At 39.1% G+C, this 21,408-nt stretch overlaps 1 protein-coding gene across 5 annotated transcripts in view; it reads left to right on the forward strand.

The window, feature by feature from the left end:
* LOC138751799 (uncharacterized protein C10orf67, mitochondrial-like) overlaps positions 1–21,408 on the forward strand; it is a 207,618-nt gene that overhangs the window by 180,295 nt on the left and 5,915 nt on the right. For 2 of the 5 annotated variants that reach the window (XM_069914606.1, XM_069914608.1), the window contains 3 exons: positions 7,807–7,866; positions 7,950–8,041; positions 18,438–18,800. In XM_069914606.1, the coding sequence (XP_069770707.1) occupies positions 7,807–7,866; positions 7,950–8,041; positions 18,438–18,459 (174 nt within the window). In that variant the 3' untranslated portion in view covers positions 18,460–18,800. Of the gene's footprint in view, positions 1–7,806; positions 7,867–7,949; positions 8,042–18,437; positions 18,801–21,408 lie in introns of those variants that run through there. The other 3 variants (XM_069914604.1, XM_069914607.1, XM_069914605.1) reach the window with 2 other exon arrangements.

Raw genomic sequence — 21,408 nt, forward strand, 5'->3', positions numbered from 1 at the left:
AAATAGAAAGTTAAATATTGCCAGGTTTGGGCATAAAAAAAATTGTGCTTGTGGGAAAGTAAGTTTCTATAATCTTGATATCCTCAGAAAAAAATGGTTTATCTTGCATCATCCATAAAATTACGTCATTCCTACTTTGTGATCCAACTCCATAACCTTTGCTGCATATCCTTGCATTCAATTTCAAGAATTCTGGGCAGATGAGATTTTAAATCGATATTTGACTGAACATACAGTGCTCTTGGTGACAGAGTTCTAAACTTTGACAAATTGTTGGCTACAGAAAAGTTTCCTAATTTTTCAGTTCTAAAATGTCTGGCTCTATTTTATTAGTCTATATACCAAGATCTGCTTTCTGCAGTTGGCAGAATGGATAGAGGAACTGTTTCTATCAGTTCCCTTTAATGACCTGGAAGCTTTGTTCAAATCAAATTAAATCGACCAAATTCCACATACCTGATTTTGACAATCTGACTCTTAAACTGCCCCTAGTAGTGTGGAAATCCTTCTGGTAAACCATGCTGCGGTGGTGGCCCGCGGCAGCGGTGATCGAGTTCATGCTCCGGGCGGTGAGCACAACCAAAAGCCAGCAGCCCACGCAGCAGCACTGGCCCCAACAAACAAACCGGCGGGTGAATGGCAAGGGCAGCTTAAAGGCCAGCAACCCCAAGATGGCACTGGCCTTGCTGGGCAGGGACAGCGCATGGGGAAGAAGGGTACTGTCATGCAGGAAAGTATCCACATGCAGGAAACCCAATTTTTGTTATGCATGTTGTGATGTCAGCCAAGGAGAGCCACAGCAGGAACAGTGCAAGTATAAAAGTCGGGCCTGAGCCCTAATAAAACTCAGAACTTAACCTGACTACACTGCGTGTATGTCTTCTTTCGAGTAGTGCATGGCTACACAGCATTCCTTTCAAGACCAATTTATTCAAACACATAAATGCATGTGATCTTATCCTATCAAGTGCCTTCTGGACTTGCCTATAAATAAGATCCTCTTTTTTCTCCTTTTCCATGTCTTCAGTTACTCCAAACTTGCCTATAAATAAGATCCTCTTTTTTCTCCTTTTCCATGTCTTCAGTTACTCCAAAACTTACCATCAGGTTTGTCTGTCCTGATATGTAATTTACAAACCCATACTGGTGCTCTCTGGTTAGCTGAAAAATGTCATGACATTCAGTCATTCCACCATTAATGGTGCTCAATGGTAAACTTCCGAAAATAGATCTAAGACTAACTAGAAACAGGCCCCTTTGGCCCTTCTAGTCTGTGCTGAACAATATTTTTTTGCCTAGTCCCAGTCTATAGCCCTCCATACCTCTCCCATCCATGTACCTGTCCAAATACTTATTAAATATTAAAATTGAGTGCACATTTACCACTTAAGTTGGCAGCTCATTCCACACTCCCACCACTCTCATTGTGAAGAAGTTCCCTCTCATGTTCCCCCTAAACGTTTCCCCTTTCACTATTAAACCACTTCCTCTGGTTTGTATCTCACCTACCCTCAGTAGAAATTGCCTATCTACATTTATTCTGTCTATCTCCCTTTATTCTTCTATGCCCCAGGGAATAAAGTCTTAATCCATTTAACCTTTCCCTGTAACTCAGATCCTGAGTCCAGGCAAATCGCAGTAAATCTTCTCTGTACTCTTTCTATCTTACTGATATCTTTCCTATAGTTAGGTGACTAAAATTGCACACAAAACTCGGCCTCACCAATGTCTTCACCAGAACATCCCAACTCCTAAACCAATACTTGGATTTTTGAAGGCCAATATGCCAAAAGTTCTCTTTACAACCCTATCCACCTGTGACATCACTTTCAAGGAATTATGTATCTGTATTCCCTGATCGCTTAGATCACACATGTCAAACTCTGGCCCGCGGGCCAAATTTGGCCCGCGATATAATTATATTTGGCCCGCAAGATCATATTAAATATATATTAGAGTTGGCCCGCTGGCCGCCGCGTCAGTATAGCGCATGCACACTGAAGGTAAAAATGAAGACGCCGGAGGTGTGGAGGGATCTCAGAGTCCCAAATCCTGGGGATCGGAGCGCCACACTCAGCCCGCCCGGCTCCCGGACACACAGACGCAGCTGGAGTTGGGGACCATCCTCGCTGGGTCTGCGCTTCAGCGGCGACGCCAGACCGAACGTCTCATTGGCGATGCCTTCCCCCTCGCTCCGTGCCTCCCGCTCCTTTTGTTGGAGACGAGCCCGGCGCCATGAGATCACAGCTTAATCCCTCTCCAACCATGGGAGGGGGGTGGAAGCAACGCGCTCCTCTCAGCCAATTCCTCCACGGCCCTGGACGCCGGCGTTTCAACGGGGGGTTCGGGTGCCTTCGTCAGGCGACCGACCTATTGGTCCAAGACAAGGGGAGAGCGTACAAATTCCACACAGACAGCACCTGAACTCGGGTGAACGTAGAGCTGCGACCCCACATTCCACATCGGGACTGTGTGTAAGATTGGGAGCAGTGAGACGGAAGCTTAGTTTGTTCCTGTGATTTAAGCCTTTCTTGGGGTGGGGGGGGTCCTTCTCTGACCACTTGCCTAACAATTAACCTAATCAGATGTGGAATTACCACAATACAACAGTTCTCAACCTTTTTCTTTCCACTCGTGTCCCTGTGCCATTGGTGCTCTGTGATTAGTAAGGGATTGATTAAGGTGGTCTGTGGGTGGGAAGAAAAAGTTTGAAGACCACTGCTTTAATCATCCCTCATTGACTCGTCATGTGCACGGTTTCAGACGCTAAAGGAAATGGGCCAATGACAATGACAATGAAAGAGTTTATCCAAAACTATTATTAAACATTTATTTTAATAAGAAAAAGTTTAACATTACATATGTTGAAAGAAGAGAAAACATGCAGATGTTGTTGAAAATTTTCAATAAATATTTAGTTCGGCCCTCGACTTAGTCGAAGTTTTTAATTTTGGCGCTCCGTGAATTTGAGTTTGACACCCTTGCCTTAGATCTTCTGCACTCATACATTGTATGTCTTTTCTTGGTTTGTCCTTCCAAAATGCAATACCTCACACGTCTGCCATTAAATTTCATCTGCCATTTTTTAGCCCATTTTCCCAAATGGTCCAAAGCCCTCTGCAAGCTTTGAAAATGTTCTTCGCTGTCCACAACACCTCCAAATCTTCGTGTCATCTGCAAACTTGCTGCTCCAATTGTGGTGGTACACCACTGGCCTACTGCAGGGGGAAACCTCTGTACCTGCAGGAGTGTACCACTGGTCTACTACAGGGGGCAACCTCTGTACCTGCAGGAGTGTAAGGGGGACAGGACAACACGTGACCGGCTGTCAATCAGTCAACCTGAATGGATCAAGCCCCACCCGGTCAGGTGTCGAATCACCTTCTGGGATATAAGCATGCGCTGGCCTCCGAAGTCTCACTCAGTTACTGCAGCAACAGCCAGCCTAGCTCTGTGGAAGTCTTTGTTGATTAAAGCCTGTTGTACAGTACCTTGTGTGTGTCTGGTTCTGTCTAACAGCGCACCACACCAATTTACCAAGTTATCATCCAGATCATTGATATTAATGACAAACAACAATGGTCCCAGCACTAATCCCTGAGGCACTCCTTTAGTCACAGATCTCCAGTCTGATTAGCAATCATCCACCACTACTCTCTGGCTTTTCCTGTCCAGCCATTTGTCAAATCCAGTTCACTACTTCACAATGAATACCTAGCATCTGAACCTTCTTGACTAACCTCCCAAGTGGTGCCTTGTCAAAGGCCTTACTAAAATCCATGTAGACAATATCCACAGGCTTTCCTTCATCAACTTTCCTGATAACCTCCTCAAAAAACTCTATAAAATTTGTTAAACATGACCTACCATGCACAAAGCCATGTGGACTATCTCTAATCATTTTTTGGCTATCCAAATAATTGTATATCTGATCTCTTAGAACACCTTCTAATAATTTACACAATAGTGACATCAGACTCACTGGCCTATAATTTCCAGGGTTACTTTTGGTGCCTTTTTTAAACAGCAGAACAACATTAGCTACCCTCCAATCGTCTGGCACCATACCTGTGGCTGAGCACATTTTAAATCTTTCTGGCAGAGCCCCTGAAATTTCTACACTAGCTTCTTACAAGGTCCAAGGAAATATCTTGTCAGGCCCTAGGGATTTATCCACCCTTATTTGCTTTAAGGCAGCAAGCACTTCCTCCTCTTTAATCTGTATAGGTTCCATGACCTCACTGCTTGTTTTCCTTACTTCCAATAACCCTGTGCCCGTTTACTGATGAAAAAAATAATTTAAGATACCCCCCATCTCTTTTAGCTCTGTACAAAGCCAATCACTCTAATCTTCAATGGGACCAATTTTGTCCATTACTAACCTTTTGCTCTTACTATACAGATGCCTAACATTTTATCCAGGATTCCAAATACCAGCAACCTCCAAAAACAGGCACTTTTTTTGGTAGATGACATCTGCTCATCAAATATGGTTTTTACACATAAATAACATTAATTTCTCATAATAAATTAGCATACTTACCTCCAGAAAGACTATTCATACAGACAGGGCGTTTAAACTAAATAAGGTTGAGTTGTGGTGATTTCAGAAGCTGGATGTTTGAAATGGAGTAGGTTGAATGAAATGTAACTGAGTTTTAAAACTGTGATGCAAATATTCTTAGTTTTCAGAAGGAGACTCCCTTCACCCCCCCCCCCCCACCCCCGCCACCTCTCAGTCCTCCATGCTTCATCCCCACCCCTGTGGGAGCCCTCTTACTTTCGGTGGAAAGGTGATTCTCAGCCCCAGTGGGAGAGAAGTAGGCAGCAGCTGGCTCAATGTGGGATCATTGACCATCTTCCTTAACCATAATCCCCCACACAGCTGGAACCACTCTCCACATCCCTGGCTCTGGCAGAGCGGTTTCAGCTGCATGGGTAACGAAGATGTCTATTGCTCCCACATTGAGTCATCGCTGCCTACTTCTTGCCATGAGCCAGTACGGCACTCTGGCGAACTCTGGACTTGGCAGAACTGCATTCCTGCTACCACAGCGGGAGTTAGATGGGAGAGGCGATGGGCGGATGGGGGTCGGCAGCCCGGTGAATAGCTGGGGGAGGATGGACAGCGGGGGCTATGAGCAAGGCATTTGCTTAATGGGACAACCATTTTAAAATTATTCCGAAATCCAGAACATTCCAAACAACAGCAGGTGTCTGATCCCAATGATCCCGGATGAAAGGTTAGGTACCTACACCTGTAGAAATCCTTGGACTTTCCATCACATTGTCGGCCAATGCAACCTCGTCTCTTCTTTTATCCTCCTGGTTTCTTTCTTCAGGCTCTTCTTGCATACTCCTCAAATACTTCATTTGCTCCATACCTGTTATACACCTCTCTTCTTCCAAACCAGATGCCCAATATCCCTTGAAACTCAAAATTCCCTAGGCCTGTAAACCTTGCTTTTAATCCTAACAGGAAAATACGAAATCTGTGCTCTCAAAATTTCACCTTTGGCGTTTCTCCACATTGACGTTTCTCGCACATCCCTGCCTGAAAACAACTTATCCTGATCCATCTATTCTAGATCCTTTCTCATTTCCTCAAAATTGGCCTGTCTCCAATTTAGAATCTCAACCTGAGGCCCAGATCTATCCTTCTCCATAATTGAAACTAATGCACCTGAGAACATATCCAACAAGTACAAAAATCCAACAAAATTGCATGCAATTTTCATATCAACTCTTCCCTCCTTCATTCCTGTATCTGCTCTGGCACTCAAACCCACCAGAGCAGCACTAGCAAACCTTACTGCAAGGTTATTAGTCCCTCTCCAGTTCAGGTGCAAACCTTCCCATCAGAATAGGTCCAATCTTCCCTGGAAGAGACCCCAATGATCCAGAAACCTGAAGCTTTCCATCATGCACCATGTCTTTAGTCACATGTTAAGCTGCAATATCCTTCTATTTCTAACCTCAATAGCACTTGGCACGGATAGCAATTCTGCAATCCCAACCCTTGAGGTCCTGCCATTCAACCTAGCGCCCAACTCCCTAAACTTTCATTGCAGGACCTCCTCACCCTTCCTTCCATGTCATTGGTTCCTATATGGACCACAACAATTGGCTGCTCACCCTCCCTCCTGAGAATGTCATGAACTTGATCTGAGATATCTTGGATCCTGGCACCAGGGAGGCCACATTACATATCTTTTCTACCGAACCTCTTATCTGTCCCCCTAACTATGGAATCCCCTATCACTACAGTTCTCCTCTGCTTCTCCTGCTTAGCCACAGGACCAGACTCCATGAAAGAGACCTGATTGCCCTGGCTTGTCCCTGGTAGGTCGTTTTTCACCTCCCCCCACCACCATCAGTATCCAAAATGGTATACTTTTTATTGAGGGGAACAGCCACAGGGGTGTCTCTTTCCCTCTCTGACTGTCACCCACCTAACCTCCTCCTGCCTCCTAGGTGTGATAGTATCCCTGTAACTCTTATCAGTCACCTCCTCTGTCTCCCAAATAGTCTGGAGTTCATCTAATTCTAGCTCCAATTCCTTAACTCAGTTTGTCAGGAGCTACAGATGGATGCACTTCTGGCAGATGAAGTTGCTGGTTTCCATGACGATCCACATACTGCAAGAGGAGCATTCCACTCCCTTGGCTGCCATTCCCACTATTTATGACTCAAGGAAAAAAAATATGATATCTAAAACCAGCGGGTAGGCACAGGTAATCCTTTTTGTTCCTTGAATAGGGTGGCCCTTTCTTCTTCAACTCACCGCTGACCTGTTCTTGCTGATGTGCAGAGAGATTTGAGAGTGCTTGTGCATGAATCACAAAAGGTTGGTTGGCAGATGCAACAGGTAAACAAGAAAGTTAGCATTGATTGTGAGAGGGATTGAATTTAAGAGCAAAGAGATTATGCTGGTATTGTATAGGGAGGTCACACATGGAATCATGAGTGTAGTTACTTGAGAAAGGATATTCTGGCATTGGAGGAGGTTCACCAAGTTTATTCTGGAGATAAGGGGGGGTTAACCAATGAGGAGGGAATGTGTCACCTAGGACTACACGCACTGGAATTCAGAAAAATTAGAATGGATCTTTTCAAAACATATAAAATTATGAAATAGATAGGTAAGAGAAGTAGGAATGTTGTTTCCACTGGTAGGTGAGCCTAAACTTAGGGACATAGCCTCAAGATTTGGGGGAGTAGATTTAGGACAGAGATAAGGAGGAATTGCTTTTCCTAGAAAGTAGTGAATCTGTGGAACTCTCTACCCAAAAAAAGCAGTCAAAGATGCCCCATTAAATATATATTAAAACACAGATAGATCTTTGCATAGTAGGTGAATTAACAGTTATGTGGAAAAGGCTGATAGGTGCAGCTGAGTCCATGGTCAGATCAACCATTATCTTATGGTGGAGCAGGCTTAACAGGCCAGATGGCCTGCTCCTGTTTCTATATTGTATGCTCCTATGTACTTCTGTAAATGTTAAAGCACACACACAGACCCATTAAATCTGGCTTTCAGAGTGTACTTCAAAAGACTTGCCAAATCACAGAGTGGAAACTCACCATATTGAATTAATTTATCCTCTTCTACATGGCAAGATTGCAAGTCAAAGTCAAAGTTATCAAAGGACAAAGTCAAAGTTATCAAAGGACAAAGTCAAAGTTATCAAAGGACTAATAAGAATATTCTGAATTGGAAAAAAACACAATAGAAATAAATTATTTCTGTACTATTTAATTTATTCTCCTGTTATCCAAATTTGTGTTGTGTTTTTTATTCCAAAGGTCATATCTCCTGGGATTGATTTTCAAGCAAAAAATAGTTTTTCTCCACATTTCCCATTGGTAAGTAAACAATAAGGCTTCACAAAATGTAAAATTGAAGTATTCTTTGATTGAAAGATTAACTTCATTTTCATTGCGCTCAGCCTCAAATCGGATCTCAATCTGCACCACAGACAGCGCAAACGGTGCACAAAATAGTCAGAGCTCCAAGTGCCCCTGGTGCTATTAATTTAAGGTAAAATATTTAATCAACATTTGAAAATAATCTTGATCAAAGATAATCATATTTATCTGCTTTTTAAGTAGCAAAGCATTATGCCTAAATAATCCAATAACATATGCAACACTGAAGACTGATTGAATGAATTCTCAAAGCTAGAAATTTCTGTCATATTATAATGCAAGTAAGGTTGGTATTTGTCTCAATAATCCTGGTACAAATCCAGTATCAAAGTTTTCAGTATAATATGAGCCTTTGTCTGTTCTATAATGTAATACAAGCCTTGTCTAATATTTCTGACCCACCAAATTGTATTTTCACATTCTATTAGCTTGGGCCTATATAATATTAATGGTATCTCTTAAAATTCCTCACTAACAGCAATTTAACCCAAATCTGTCAATCGTACCTGTCCAGAATAGGAATGTAGCAAGATGTGTGCTTTGCATGAACTGATGACCCACACAGACTTCTGACCACTTGCATCAACATGGAAGAAGACCGCTGCACAGACACGGATAGTTATAAAAGCACAATGATTTCATTTAAAACCAATAACAGAGGAAAAAGATATAATAGTCCTCATGAAACATATTAATTAAATGAAATTTTATTGCATCATATAAATGCCATTTTACAGCATGAGAGGTTTTTTAAATTTAATTCAGAGATACAACATTGTAACGGGCCCTTCCGGCACACGAGCCCGTGCTGTCCAAATACAGTCATGTGACCAATGAATCTTCCAACCCTGTACATCTTTGGAATTTGACAGGAAACCGGAGAAAACCCACATGAACACAGGAGAATTTACAAACTCCTTACATTTGAACCCGGCCACTGGAGCTGTAATGGTGTTGCACTAACCGCTCTGCAAACCATGCCACCCAGATGTCTTCATTATTCGCAGCACTTTAACTATAAAAATGTAGACCAAGAGATTCACGGGCATCAGATAAAAGATTTGCATTATCATATTGTGTCAATTTACTGTATAAAAATATAGTTTTTTTCTTAATTTTAATAATAAAATATCATAGATCACTTGGACAGTAATAGCATATTCAATAAATTAATCTGGTTGTACATCAAAACAATCAACTAATGCATACAAATGTTCAGTCACTATGCCTTCTCCGTTGAGTATTAGCTGGAAAAGGTTAATATATCCACTTTCCTCAATAGCTTGGCCCTTTTCTAAAGGAGACCGAGATGAAGGAATATTGCTCAAAGTTATTTTGTTCCCTCCCTAACATAACATAATGTATACTATAGTATGGCGAATATCAATTGTGCGACTTTTAATTCTTTTTGCCATTTTACAAGTTGTGCTGGAAGTTATCATGTACTTCAGCTAAACCTCTATTCTATTTGCAACAATGGTTATTCTTCCTTTAAATAAAGAAAAACATTACTGTTGTATTGGCAAAGATGTTTTATACAAAACTACATTTCCATTTTGGAGAAATTGATTTAACTAATCCTTATACTAGTCACAGTAGAGTACAAGCCCAATCACTTAATCTTTATGACTGTGTAATTTATGCACAATTTAACTTGGCGTGAAACAGCAATCACCTGTTTTCAGATTAGTTATAGACGTCCTCACAAAAGTAGCAGCTTTTTGCTACTTAATTATTTTCTTGGATATTCATTTGACATTCCAAATGGGAAAAGATTTTAACTTATTTTAAACTATAGGTATGTCTTATAATTTGAAAATTATTAAATGTATAAATTTAGAAATTTAAGAATATATTTATGCAATGTTAATGGGTAATAAATGCCAACCATGCAGCTAATGCTCAGGTCTTGAGAATGTAAAACATATGAACATTGTTTGTTTTACTCTCCAGAAGTTATTTGATAAATATATATTAGCTGGATACCACTGGCCAAAAGATCTTTGTTTTCAACTAAATGAATAATAGCCAGTGAATTTGTACATCATTATAAAAATTCTAGCTGGATTTAGATTAAATTAATTCATACGATTTAAAACTTGTGAGCATCTAGGAGAAAAGCTTGCTGCTACATAAATTTGGTAGGGCAGCATTTCCAAGTGGGATGTATTTCAAAATCATTGAATCAAACTTTGTGCTTGCTACTAATCCACAAGTCCACACTTACCTTATGCAGATGTCCCAGGATAACATACTGCAGAGCCAGAATGATCTGCAATTCAAAATGTTAAAATTGTTAAAAGTTAAATATTGAAAATACTGAAAAAAATAAGATGAACAATAACTAAAACACCTAAAACATTTAATGACACCTTAACTAATTCATAATATTTGACCACCCTCAATTATTTTTCTTGCTCATTTTCAGCCATTCCTCTCTATTTAATTCAGTAGACTCTAAGCTTGTGTAGATTTATAAGGTGAATTGCCTACTGTAAGAGATAGAAATTTGCTGCAACTTCAAGCTATATTGCAAAACTCCAAGGACTCCAACATTCCAACATTCCAAATATCACCAGCAAAGAGCAACAATCAAATTTGTGACCTCCATATTAATGTCAATTTCCAACAGAGCAATTCTGTCAGTTAATATATTTTTTCTCACTTACTTAAAAACTCCCCTTCAGTTCTTTTGTGCCTTATCTATACTAAAGGATGATTTAGACTTGAGTAACCTTGTGGGTATCCACATAATCACCCACACAGACAGCAAGCAAAGTCAGGATCAATTGCACATTCGTGGGGCTGCAGGAGACCCACAATTGTATCCTGGCAACATTTTTGGCAGCATATTTTCACAAAAGTTGAAAGTATTTAATATAAATGAAATAACCACCAAAGATTCAATTGGGTTAGGGTTACCTTGCATAAGCCTTACCATCAAGAACAGACCCTGAACCTGCCAAAGTTCAAATGCTAGCAGTTCCCTGTTTTGCATTGGTGCCAAGGTGATTGGTTCTAGAAAATCTATTTTAAAAAAAAAACAGTTTATATGGGCTGATATGAAATAAAAACAACTGTTGAAGGACATGCAGTGGAAATAAGTTTGGACAGAGAGAGAGAGAGAGAGAGAGAGAGAACAAAGGAATAAAGAGTGGTTGGGCAAAAATGGGAAAGAACAGTTAAGTTACAATAAACGCTTCTGGCAATACATCAAAGACATTCAATGAATTGGAATTTGTAATAAGCAAAGTTACAGAATATTTGCAGTTATCTGTATTAAAGTTTATAAATTCTATCACTCAAATATTTACAGTAAATGTAATGTTTTGCATCTACTCTTTTATTAACTTCATAATTATTTCCTACATATGGGACTGTATTGGGATTCTTTCTTTCTCATTCACAACACTATATTTCCATTCTCCCAATTTCTCTCACCCTCTCTCTCAGTCTGCTGATGAGACATTCCACACCAGTGCCTCTGATATGTCCTCCTTACCAATGCTTTCTCTCCACTACATGTTACTTGATTTTCAATTCCAACATTTAAATGGAGTAAAATATGAAAGCAAAATTTCTCTTGTGAATCTGCAAGAGTAACCTTTTGAATCCGGTGCTCCTGTTGTGGCCATCTCTACATCGGAGAGACTGTCTTGATATCGCTTCACTGAGCACCTTTGCTCTGTCTGCATCAATTACAGAGGCCAACCATTTCAATTCTGCGCCCAGCACCCACGCCGACATGTCAGTCCATGGCCTCATGCGTTGCCAAACCAAGGCAATTCATAAATTGGAGGAGCAACACCTAATACTCTGTCTGAGCACCCTCCAACCAGATGGCATTAACATCAACTTCGGTTTCTGCTAGCCCACTCTCCTTTCCCCCCATCCCTCTGGTGACTCTAGCTTTCCACTCCCTTCCCTCTCCATTCATAGAGATAACCCCACTATCCCTGTTTGCTGTTGTGCCTTCCCTCCTTATCCACCTATTACCTCTTGCCTGTGGACCTGTGCTCCTCCCCTTCCCCTTCCTCCACCATTTTATTCAGGCAGCTGTCTACATTTTGTTCATACCTTGATGAAGGGCTCAGGCCTGAAACATTAGTTATGTATCTTTATCTTTGCTATATAAAATATCCTGTTTGACCTGCTGAGTTTCTCCAGCATTGTATTTTTACTCCGAACATTTAAATGTTATCTTTCTCCCTTCACAAAACCATTATGATTATAGATGTCTTGTTAACTGCTCGTGGTCCATGCATCTATATAGTTGAAAACTATGGCCATCTGGAAATGTTGCTAAGCAGATTTAGAAGTTCTAATTCCAAATATTAAATCATCATTTTGTTTTATGTAAATCAAATTATAATATTAAAAAAACATAATGGTTATGTATCTGATAATGAAACACCTCATTAGCGATATAACCTTATAACCATATAAACATTTACAGCATAGAAATAGACCGGTTTGGCCCTACTAGTCTGTGCCGAACATCATCTCCCATCTAGTTACACTGACCTGCATTTGACCCATAACCCTCCACACCTCTCCCTTCCATCTATCTATCCAACCTTTCCTTGAATATTAACATTCATCTCGCTTCTACCACCACGGCCGGAAGTTCATTCCATACCCGCACCACCCTCTGTGTGAAGAAATTTCCCCTATGTTTCCCTTAAATTTTTCCCCTTTTATTCTCAATCCACGCCCTCTCGTTTGAATCTCCCCCACTCTCAGTGGAAAAAGCCTATCCACGTTGACTCTATCTGCCACCCTTATAATTTTGAATATCTCTACCAAATCACCCCTCAACCTTCTACGCTCCAGAGAATAAAGTCACTGCCTGCTCAACTGTTCCCTGTAACTCAAACCCTGAAACCACAGCAACATTCTCATAAATCTCCTCTTCACTCTCTCTATACTGTTTCTATCCTTTCTGTTATTCAGCGACCAAAACTGCACGCAGTATTCCAAATTTGGCCTAACCGATGCTGTATACAATTTCAACATAACATCCCAACTCCTGTGTTCTATACACTGATTTATGAAAGTCAACATAATAAATGCCTTCTTCACCACCCTATCCACATGTGACTCAACATTCAGAGAATTGTGTACCATGACTCCTAAATCCCTTTGTTCCACTGCACTCCTCAATTGTCTACCATTTATTATGTATGTCCTATTTTGATTAGTCCTACCAAAATGTAGCACCTCACATTTATCAGACTTAAACTCCATCTGCCATCTTTCAGGCCACTCTTCTAACTGTCCTATATCACCCTGTAAACTTTGATAATATTCCTCACTGTCCACAACACCACCAACCTTTCTATCATCTGCAAATTTACTAATCCATTTTGCCACCCTATCATCTAAATTGTTACATGGCAAACAACAATGGACCCAGTACCGATCTCTGAGGTACTCCACTCAACACCAGCCTCCAATTCGACAAACAATTTTCCACCACTACTCTCTGGCATCTCCCATCCAAACATTGTTGAATCCATTTCATTATCTCATCATTAATAACTAATGCTTCCACTTTCCTTACTAACCTCTTGTGGGGAACCTTATCAAAAGCCTTACTAAAGTCCAAATAAACATCCACTGTCTTTCCCTCATCAACCTTTTTAGTAACCTCCTCAAAAAACTCTATAGAAGATTTGTCATACAAAACCATGCTGACTACTCCAAATCAATCTCTGTCTTTCCAAATAGTTGTATATACCATCTCTAAGAACACTTTCCATTAATTTACCACTAATGTCAGACTTACAGGCCTATAATTACCAGGTCTACTTTTGGATCCTTTTTTGAACAGCAGATCAACATGAGCCACCCTCCAGTCCTCCGTCATTTCCCCCGTGGCCAGTGACATTTTAAATATTTCTGTCAATGCCCCCACTATTTGTTCACTAACCTCCCTCAAGGTCCTAGAAAATATTTTGTCAGGACCTGGAGATTTATCCACCTTGATCTTTTTTCAATAGAGCCAACACTACCTCCTTATTAATTGTTATATTATCCATGAGCTCTCTACCATATTTCTTCACTTCATCTGGCTCAATATTCTTTTCCTTGGTGAATACTGAAGAAAAAAATCATTTAAAATTTCACCCATCTCCTCTGGCTTCTCACAGAGCCTACCTCCCTTATCTTCAAATGATCCAATTTTATCCTTCACTATTCTTTTACTTTTAATGTACCTATAGAAACCCTTTGGATTTAGTTTTACTTTTCTTGCCAAAGCAGCTTCATATCTCCTTTTCACCATTCTAATTTTCTTCTTAAGATTTTTTTTACACTCCTTATATTCTTCAAGCAGTTCATCCCTTCCCTGCTGTTTATACCTGTTGTCCACATCCCTCGTCTTCTGAACCAAGTTCCCAATGTCTTTTAAAAACCAAGGCTCCCTACAATTTATAACCTTTCCTTTAATCTTCACGGGGACATACTGATTCTGCGCTCTCAGAACTTCTCCTTTGAATATCCTCCATTTATCAGCTACATTATTCCCTGAAAATAATTTATCCCAGTCCACACCCTCCAAATCTTTTCTCATCCCCTCAAAGATGTGGAAGCTATTGAGAGGGCGCAGAGGAGATTAATCAGGATGTTACCTGGAATGGAGAACATGTCTTGTGAGGCAAGGTTAACAGAGCTAGGGCTTTTCTCTTTGGAGCAAACAAGGATGAGAGGGAACTTCATACATGATTGTGAGAGGCGTAGATAGGGTGGAGATCCAGCATCTTTTTCCCAGGTCGAGAGAAGCAAACACCAGAGGGCATCTCTATTAGGTGAGGGGAGGAAGGTTTAGGGGAGATGTCAGGTGTAAGGTTTTTTTTACACAGTGATTTGTGGGTGCCTGGAATGCCTTGCCAAGGGTGGTGGTGGTGGAGGCTGGTACAATGGGGACATTTAAAAGACTCTTAGGCAGCCACATGGATGCAGGAAAATTTGAGGATTATTGGTTTGAGATGGGAAAGGTTTAGTTTGTTGAGTAGGTTTATATAGGTTGACACAACATCAGGGCCAAAGGGCCTATACTGTGCTCTAATGTTCTATGCCAGAATCAGGTTTATCGTCATGAATATGTGTCATGAAATTTGTTGTTTTGTGGCAACTGTATTGGACATTACAGATACAAAATGGCTCTAAATTATAGTTACGTAAATAAAATATTTAAAAGTCAATAATTAGTGCAAAAAAGAGAAAAAATTGAGGTAGTGTCTATAGGTTCATTGTCCATTCAGAAATCTGATGGCTGAGGGGAAGAATCTGGTTTTGTAATGTTGACTGTACGTCTTCAGGCTCGTATACCTCGTTCCTGATGGTAGCAGTGAGAAGAGGGCAAGGCCTGGATGGTGACGGACATTTCTTGAGACACCGTCTCTTGTAGATGTCCTTAATAGAGTGAAGATTAATGCCCATGATATCGCTAGCTGAGTTTACAGGAGCCTTTTATTGTCCTATGCATTGGCACCTCCATACCAAAAAATAATGTCACCAGTCAGAATACTTTCCTCAATACACCTGTAGAAATGTTCCATGTTCTAAATCAAATATATTCATAGAATGACTTTGCCCAAATTAAAGTTTTCCAGGCCTCCCCTGCCCTGAAAGCAAAAGTTTAGATCAGATATTTTCAACCAGAATGCATTACCATCAGCTGAATACCAGTTTCTTACAGTTCCAGCTCAATTGTACTCACATTTATTTTGACATGAGATTATATACATTTACATTTAAAAACTGAGTTTATTTATGTGTGTGTGTGTTTGTGGACATGGGTGTGTGTGAGAGGGAGAAATAGCTATAGGGAAAAATTTGTCTTCAGCCAATGTCTATATGTAAGTTTTAACTGCAGACTGTTCTCCTCCACTCACTCAGACCCATTGTAATCAGTGGATCTATGGACATAAAGTTAAGATATAGAGTGCAACTGATATTTTTAGAATCACATTTGTGGCATGTACTTTGGTGCTAGCAACCAAGAATTAACTTTTTCCTGCTTTTATCTCATGTGTGCCAATTGTATCTTTTGTTTCAATGAGCATTTGTTGTATTTAGAAGCAAAGTAATTTTCTCCAGAAGTGTTTTTGTCAGGTATATAGTTTGTTCCAATTGGACATAGATTCAGGCTTCTCACAACTGATACAAAGTTTCTAGCAATTTGATGTCTTTAAATAATGAGGATTTAGGACCAAAGGGGTTTCAGCATCAGATGAGCAGAGTGAACAATGTTCAAGAGAGTGAGTGGAAGATTAGGGAAGAGAAACCTGGACAAAGCAGAGTCAAGAGGCTGCACAGAATGTCAGTGTGTATATTTTAATGACGAATGTTTGCAGACATTGTTATTGAAGTGGTTCACAGTGAAGTATTAAATCAAAAATTACCAAACTAAAAAGAGTCTGCACATATAGACTGTTGTTGCAGTGTGAACTTGGCAGGAGAGAAGATGATAACAAAGGAGGGAAGAGGAGTGAGCATATTCAATATTAGCAAGGCCATCTTTTTCCTAAATTCCTCCCTCAATTGCACCTGACAACTATTGAATTCTCTCCATGATAAGCATCAGCTCTGACAGAAGAGAAAAGAAAGAATAGAAGTTGACAGAAAAGCAGAGAGGGAGAAAAAAGCTAAAGAAAAGAGAGAGAACAGAAGCAGGGGAATGACAAATTGAAAGAATATTACAATGCAGAGAGTGACAGAACAATGTACTTTCCAGCTAATCAAATAGAATAATGCAAGGGATTGTCAGATCTCCATCAGAACTGAAGTATGTCAAACAATTGTAACATAGATTGATATTAGTATCTAATCAAGAAGGTTAGAACTTTCTGAAAACTATTTAAGAATTTCTTAAATAATAATTTTCTTAGCTTAGTATAGATGATACTTTACACAAATATTTGCGTCAGGATTTCCTAAAGTATCAATTCATCACATCTACAGCCAGAAAACTGATGAAATCAATAACCTGAAATATATGTGACTGCTTGTAATATAAAGTCAAACTTCAACCTGTTTTCAGGTTAACATTTCATAGAGAATGATTTGAATCATGTGCAAGATATAAGAACTGCAAACTCTAAGAAATGATTAAAATTGTGAGGCTTTAGATTGGTTCCAGATAAATTCAAACTGAGATAAAGTCAATGGATTGCTCAAACAATGTCTTTCTATATTATTAATAAATATAGGCACTTTATCTCAGGGACTGATTATTTGCTATTCCAAATTCTGATTTTGAAACATTAAAATAAATTGATGCTCTTTAAATTACATTTATCTTGGATGGATGATATAATTACTTCAAAATGATCCTACTAATATAATTCATTTAAAGCTACATATGAGCTGACAGTTTATTTGAAGAGTATAATACGTGTTGATTATGCAATTCTGTGTGACTTTACACTTTTTATGTCTGCATTTGTTTTAATTGAGTAGAAGCTGCATGTGAACTATGTTGAACGCTACAGTTTTCAGCCGAATATGATGTTTCGGTTGTAAAAGCACATAAAATTGTGGGATGTTATTTGGGGTCTGTATGAATAAAAACACTGGGAGTGCTTGTAAAACAGTTTCAAGCCTATTGTACAGGAGGAATAATGGATTTCTGAGAAGCCATTTTGATTTTATGCATGCGCAGTGCCATTGTGAATTTGGAGCATTGTGCAGCTTTCAGTGACATCGTTTATCATTTCAACACCTCACCCCACCCCTCCCCCCCAAAAAAATCACACACAAAACACTTCTATCAGGATTTGCTTATGTTCATTGCAAACACTGAAGCAGAATGGAGTTTTGTCACTTAATGGGACATGCAGAAGATTGACAGATTTACACAACTTTTGCTACTGGCTTTACTTTTTGAGGTGGAGCTGAATGGTACTGAATTTGTTTAAATTAGATAGTCCTTTTTGAATCTTTTGCTTAAACCATTGAAATTCTAAAGATAGATATCAGTGGCAGTACTGTATCCATTTTTTAGAGGTTATGTCATAATTAGAATATAACTAAAGATTTTGGTAGCTTGTAGAAATCATAACATTGTAGGAGAGAACAAATCCTTTAAAACCATTTGTATAATTTCATTAAATCTATGGCTAACTTAAATTTACATAGATTTACAAATTGTATGGGTTAATTCTTTAATGCTGCAGTTTTGCTTAACCTTTCCCTATTTTGCAACCTAAATTATTCTATTTAACGTGTTGGACAATAAGGACAAAATCTTGATTCACTTCAATTTATCAGTCACAATTAATCAAACATCACAATGGAAATAATGATGTGTTCCAAGAATCTGAAACCCCTAGGTCATTTCTAGGGCAAGCTACTTGTTTCTTTACAGATTACAGCTTTAAAAATAGTGGGTTTTTTTAAAAGAAAATGATTGTTAGCCAGCAAGGCTAATTATATACAAACTAGCATAGTAACCTTGAAGTTTGCTTGTAAACAAATTTTACCTATTTGTTTTGTTTCTGTAGTTCCACGAGAAGCATGTTGTAAGATTGCCAATCCCAGTGCTCGCAGAAGGGCTAACCTGCAGTTTAAGCTGGTTACACGCTTTAGTTAAGTTCTCCCACCCACTGCCTTTGGGTCTGTGCAAGGTCTGTGACCTTTTTTAGAATTGTCAAGTGAAATGTCATGTTGCCCCTCCCAAATGGGAGTTCCTGCTCTCATTTGATCAACAAAAAACGATTGGGGATGGTAAGATTTGTGTCCCTGTGTTGTAATGTGAACGAGTTCACAAAATTGCACCATTGTAAAAAGCCAATAAGTTATGTTATCACTGAAAATCCCAAAAACATTAAACACAGAATGTAATACTCGAATACAGAGATTCTAATGCTTGTCAAATATAAGGAAGTGTAAATCTGTTCCAAATAAAAAGGTTCCTGTGTGGATTGTTGCATTTGTTCACTATTTATGAATTAACTTAATTATTTTACAATGTTCAAAAACTATCATGTCGGTGATAAAAATATTCTCCAGATCTATGAAGTATTTAGTTTCATGGCAAATAATCTCATTTTGACAAAGCAATGAAATACAAAAAACTCAAAATTAGCAATAACCCCTCTAGGAAGTTGGCTCACAAGATTATGTAACTCCCCAGAGATAACACCAGCAAATGAAAAGTCCGAGATTTATAGAAGACGAAGTTATTTAATTTTTATTATGCTGAAAGGAACAAAAGCTAAAATTATATTCCAATTGAATCCCTCTCTGAGTCATTTATTTTTCTTTCTCAACTTTAAAGTTTGAAATTGGTAGCTTACTGAAGGAATCTCAATTTTTTTTAATAAAGCAAAGGTGTAGGAGAATGTACAAATTGGAAAATATTAACATTTCCAGTTTATCCAGAGCAAAACATTAACATTGTCATTGGGTTATGGCCTTTCTTGTGGAAAAATGAACTTTGATTTTCAGCTGCTTAAGAAAGTGCGGTTTTTTACGTTCGAACGTTTTTCTGTCAGCAGGCTCCATTTTTTAAATGAATATTTTATTATTTCAGACTGTCTTCCTTGGCCAAGACGAGAAGATCCTACCACATGCACAAATCAGTCATGGACAATAATGCTGCTTTCATTTGTATTGATAAAACAAAGTGGATAGTATTTTGGTGCAGTCACTGTAAAACAACTATGATTGAAAATCAAAAATTTGCAAGTCCTGGAACAAGCTAAAACAAAATCAGAAAATGCGGGAAATGGATCAGACAGCATTTGTAGAATAATAAACAGTTGATGTTTTTGATTCCTTCATTAGAACAGGGAAAGAGAGAATGGTTTGTTTTAAGTGCAAGGAAGTTGATTCAAAGGGATTATCTCCAAGTCCTCCCCCAACCTTCTCATTCAGACACTACCTGCTTTTTGCTCATAGTTTGACAAAGGACTCAGACCTGAAATGTTGGCTATCTTCTACTTCCAACAGATGCAGTGTGGCTTACTGAGAAAAGAACCATAGAACATTACACTACAAAAAACAGGATCTTCGGCCCTTCTAGTCTGTGCCAAATTATTATTCTGCCTAGTCCCACTGACCTGCACCCAGTCCATAGCCCTCAATACTTCTACCATCCATGTACCTGTCCAAATTCTTCTTAGATGCTAAAATTAAGCTCGCATTCACCACTTCAGCTGGCAGCGCATTCCACACTCCCACCACCCGTGAAGAAGTTGCCCCTCATGTTCCCCCTAAACCTTTCCTCTTTCACTTGTCCTCTGGTTTGTATCTCACCTACCCCCAGTGGAAAAAAGCCTATCTACAAGGCAGCACATTCCACCACTCTCTATGTAAAGACATTCCCCCTAATGTTCCCCCTAAATCTTTGCTGTTTCAACCTTAACCCATGGCCTCTGGTTTGTATCTCACCTAACCTCAGTGAAAATACCCTACTTGGATTTATTCTATCTATACCCCTCATAATTTTAAATACTTCCATAAAATCACCCTTATTTTTCTATGCTCCAGGAAATAAAATCCGAGCCTGTTTATCCTTTTCCTGTAACTCAGTTCCAGGAGTCCGGGCAATATCCTAGTAAACCTTCTCTGCACTCTTTCAATCCTATTGATATTTTTCCTATAGTTAATGGCCAAAACTGCACACAACACTCCAAATTTGGCCTCTTATACAACTTTACCATAACATCCTAACTCCTCTACTGAATACTTTGATTTATGAAGGCCTTTATACCAAAAGCTCTCTTTACCACTCTATCCAACTGTGACATCACTTTCAGGGAATTATATATGTGTATTCTCAGATCCCTCTGTTCTGCCACACACTTGTCTGCATTAAATTCCATCTGCCATTTTTTCCCTTTTCCAGCTGATCTAGATCCTAGTGCAAGCTTTGAAAACCTTCGCTGTCCACAATGCCTCCAATCGTAGTGTCATCTGCAAACTTGCAGATCCAATTTACCACATTGCATTCCAGATCATTGATATAGATGACAAACAACAATGGTTCCAGCACCAATGCCTGGCACACCACTCATCACAGTTGTTGGTTTAATTTTTCTTAATGTTTATTATTCTATTTGTCTAGTCTGGGTGATTAGGTCTGTCCCAGGGCTTCGCCATCTACAACACATTACACCACTAACTACTCCCACTCAGCTATTTGGACTTGCCCTATTCAAGATATTCCCATTGATCTACACATCCCCATCTGACTTGCTATGTTTTTGAAAATCAACTATGGTTGTTGGCTTTAATAAGACCATTCATGATATTTACATCAGGAAATTTCCTGTTTTTGCTTTCAGTAAAATACCATTTAAGAATATTTTACACCATTCTTTGACTTTCTGTCTTTTTTCCCCATACTTCATCATTCAACTGTATATGAAATCATTTTGATAGAATATAACATTTGAGAAAACAATTTTCACTCTATATACTTTCATAACTAATGCTCAAATCTAAGATAAATGTTTATCCCTGAACATT

Source organism: Narcine bancroftii, chromosome 1 (assembly GCF_036971445.1).
Source record: "Narcine bancroftii isolate sNarBan1 chromosome 1, sNarBan1.hap1, whole genome shotgun sequence".
In the NCBI taxonomy this organism is placed as follows: domain Eukaryota; kingdom Metazoa; phylum Chordata; class Chondrichthyes; order Torpediniformes; family Narcinidae; genus Narcine; species Narcine bancroftii.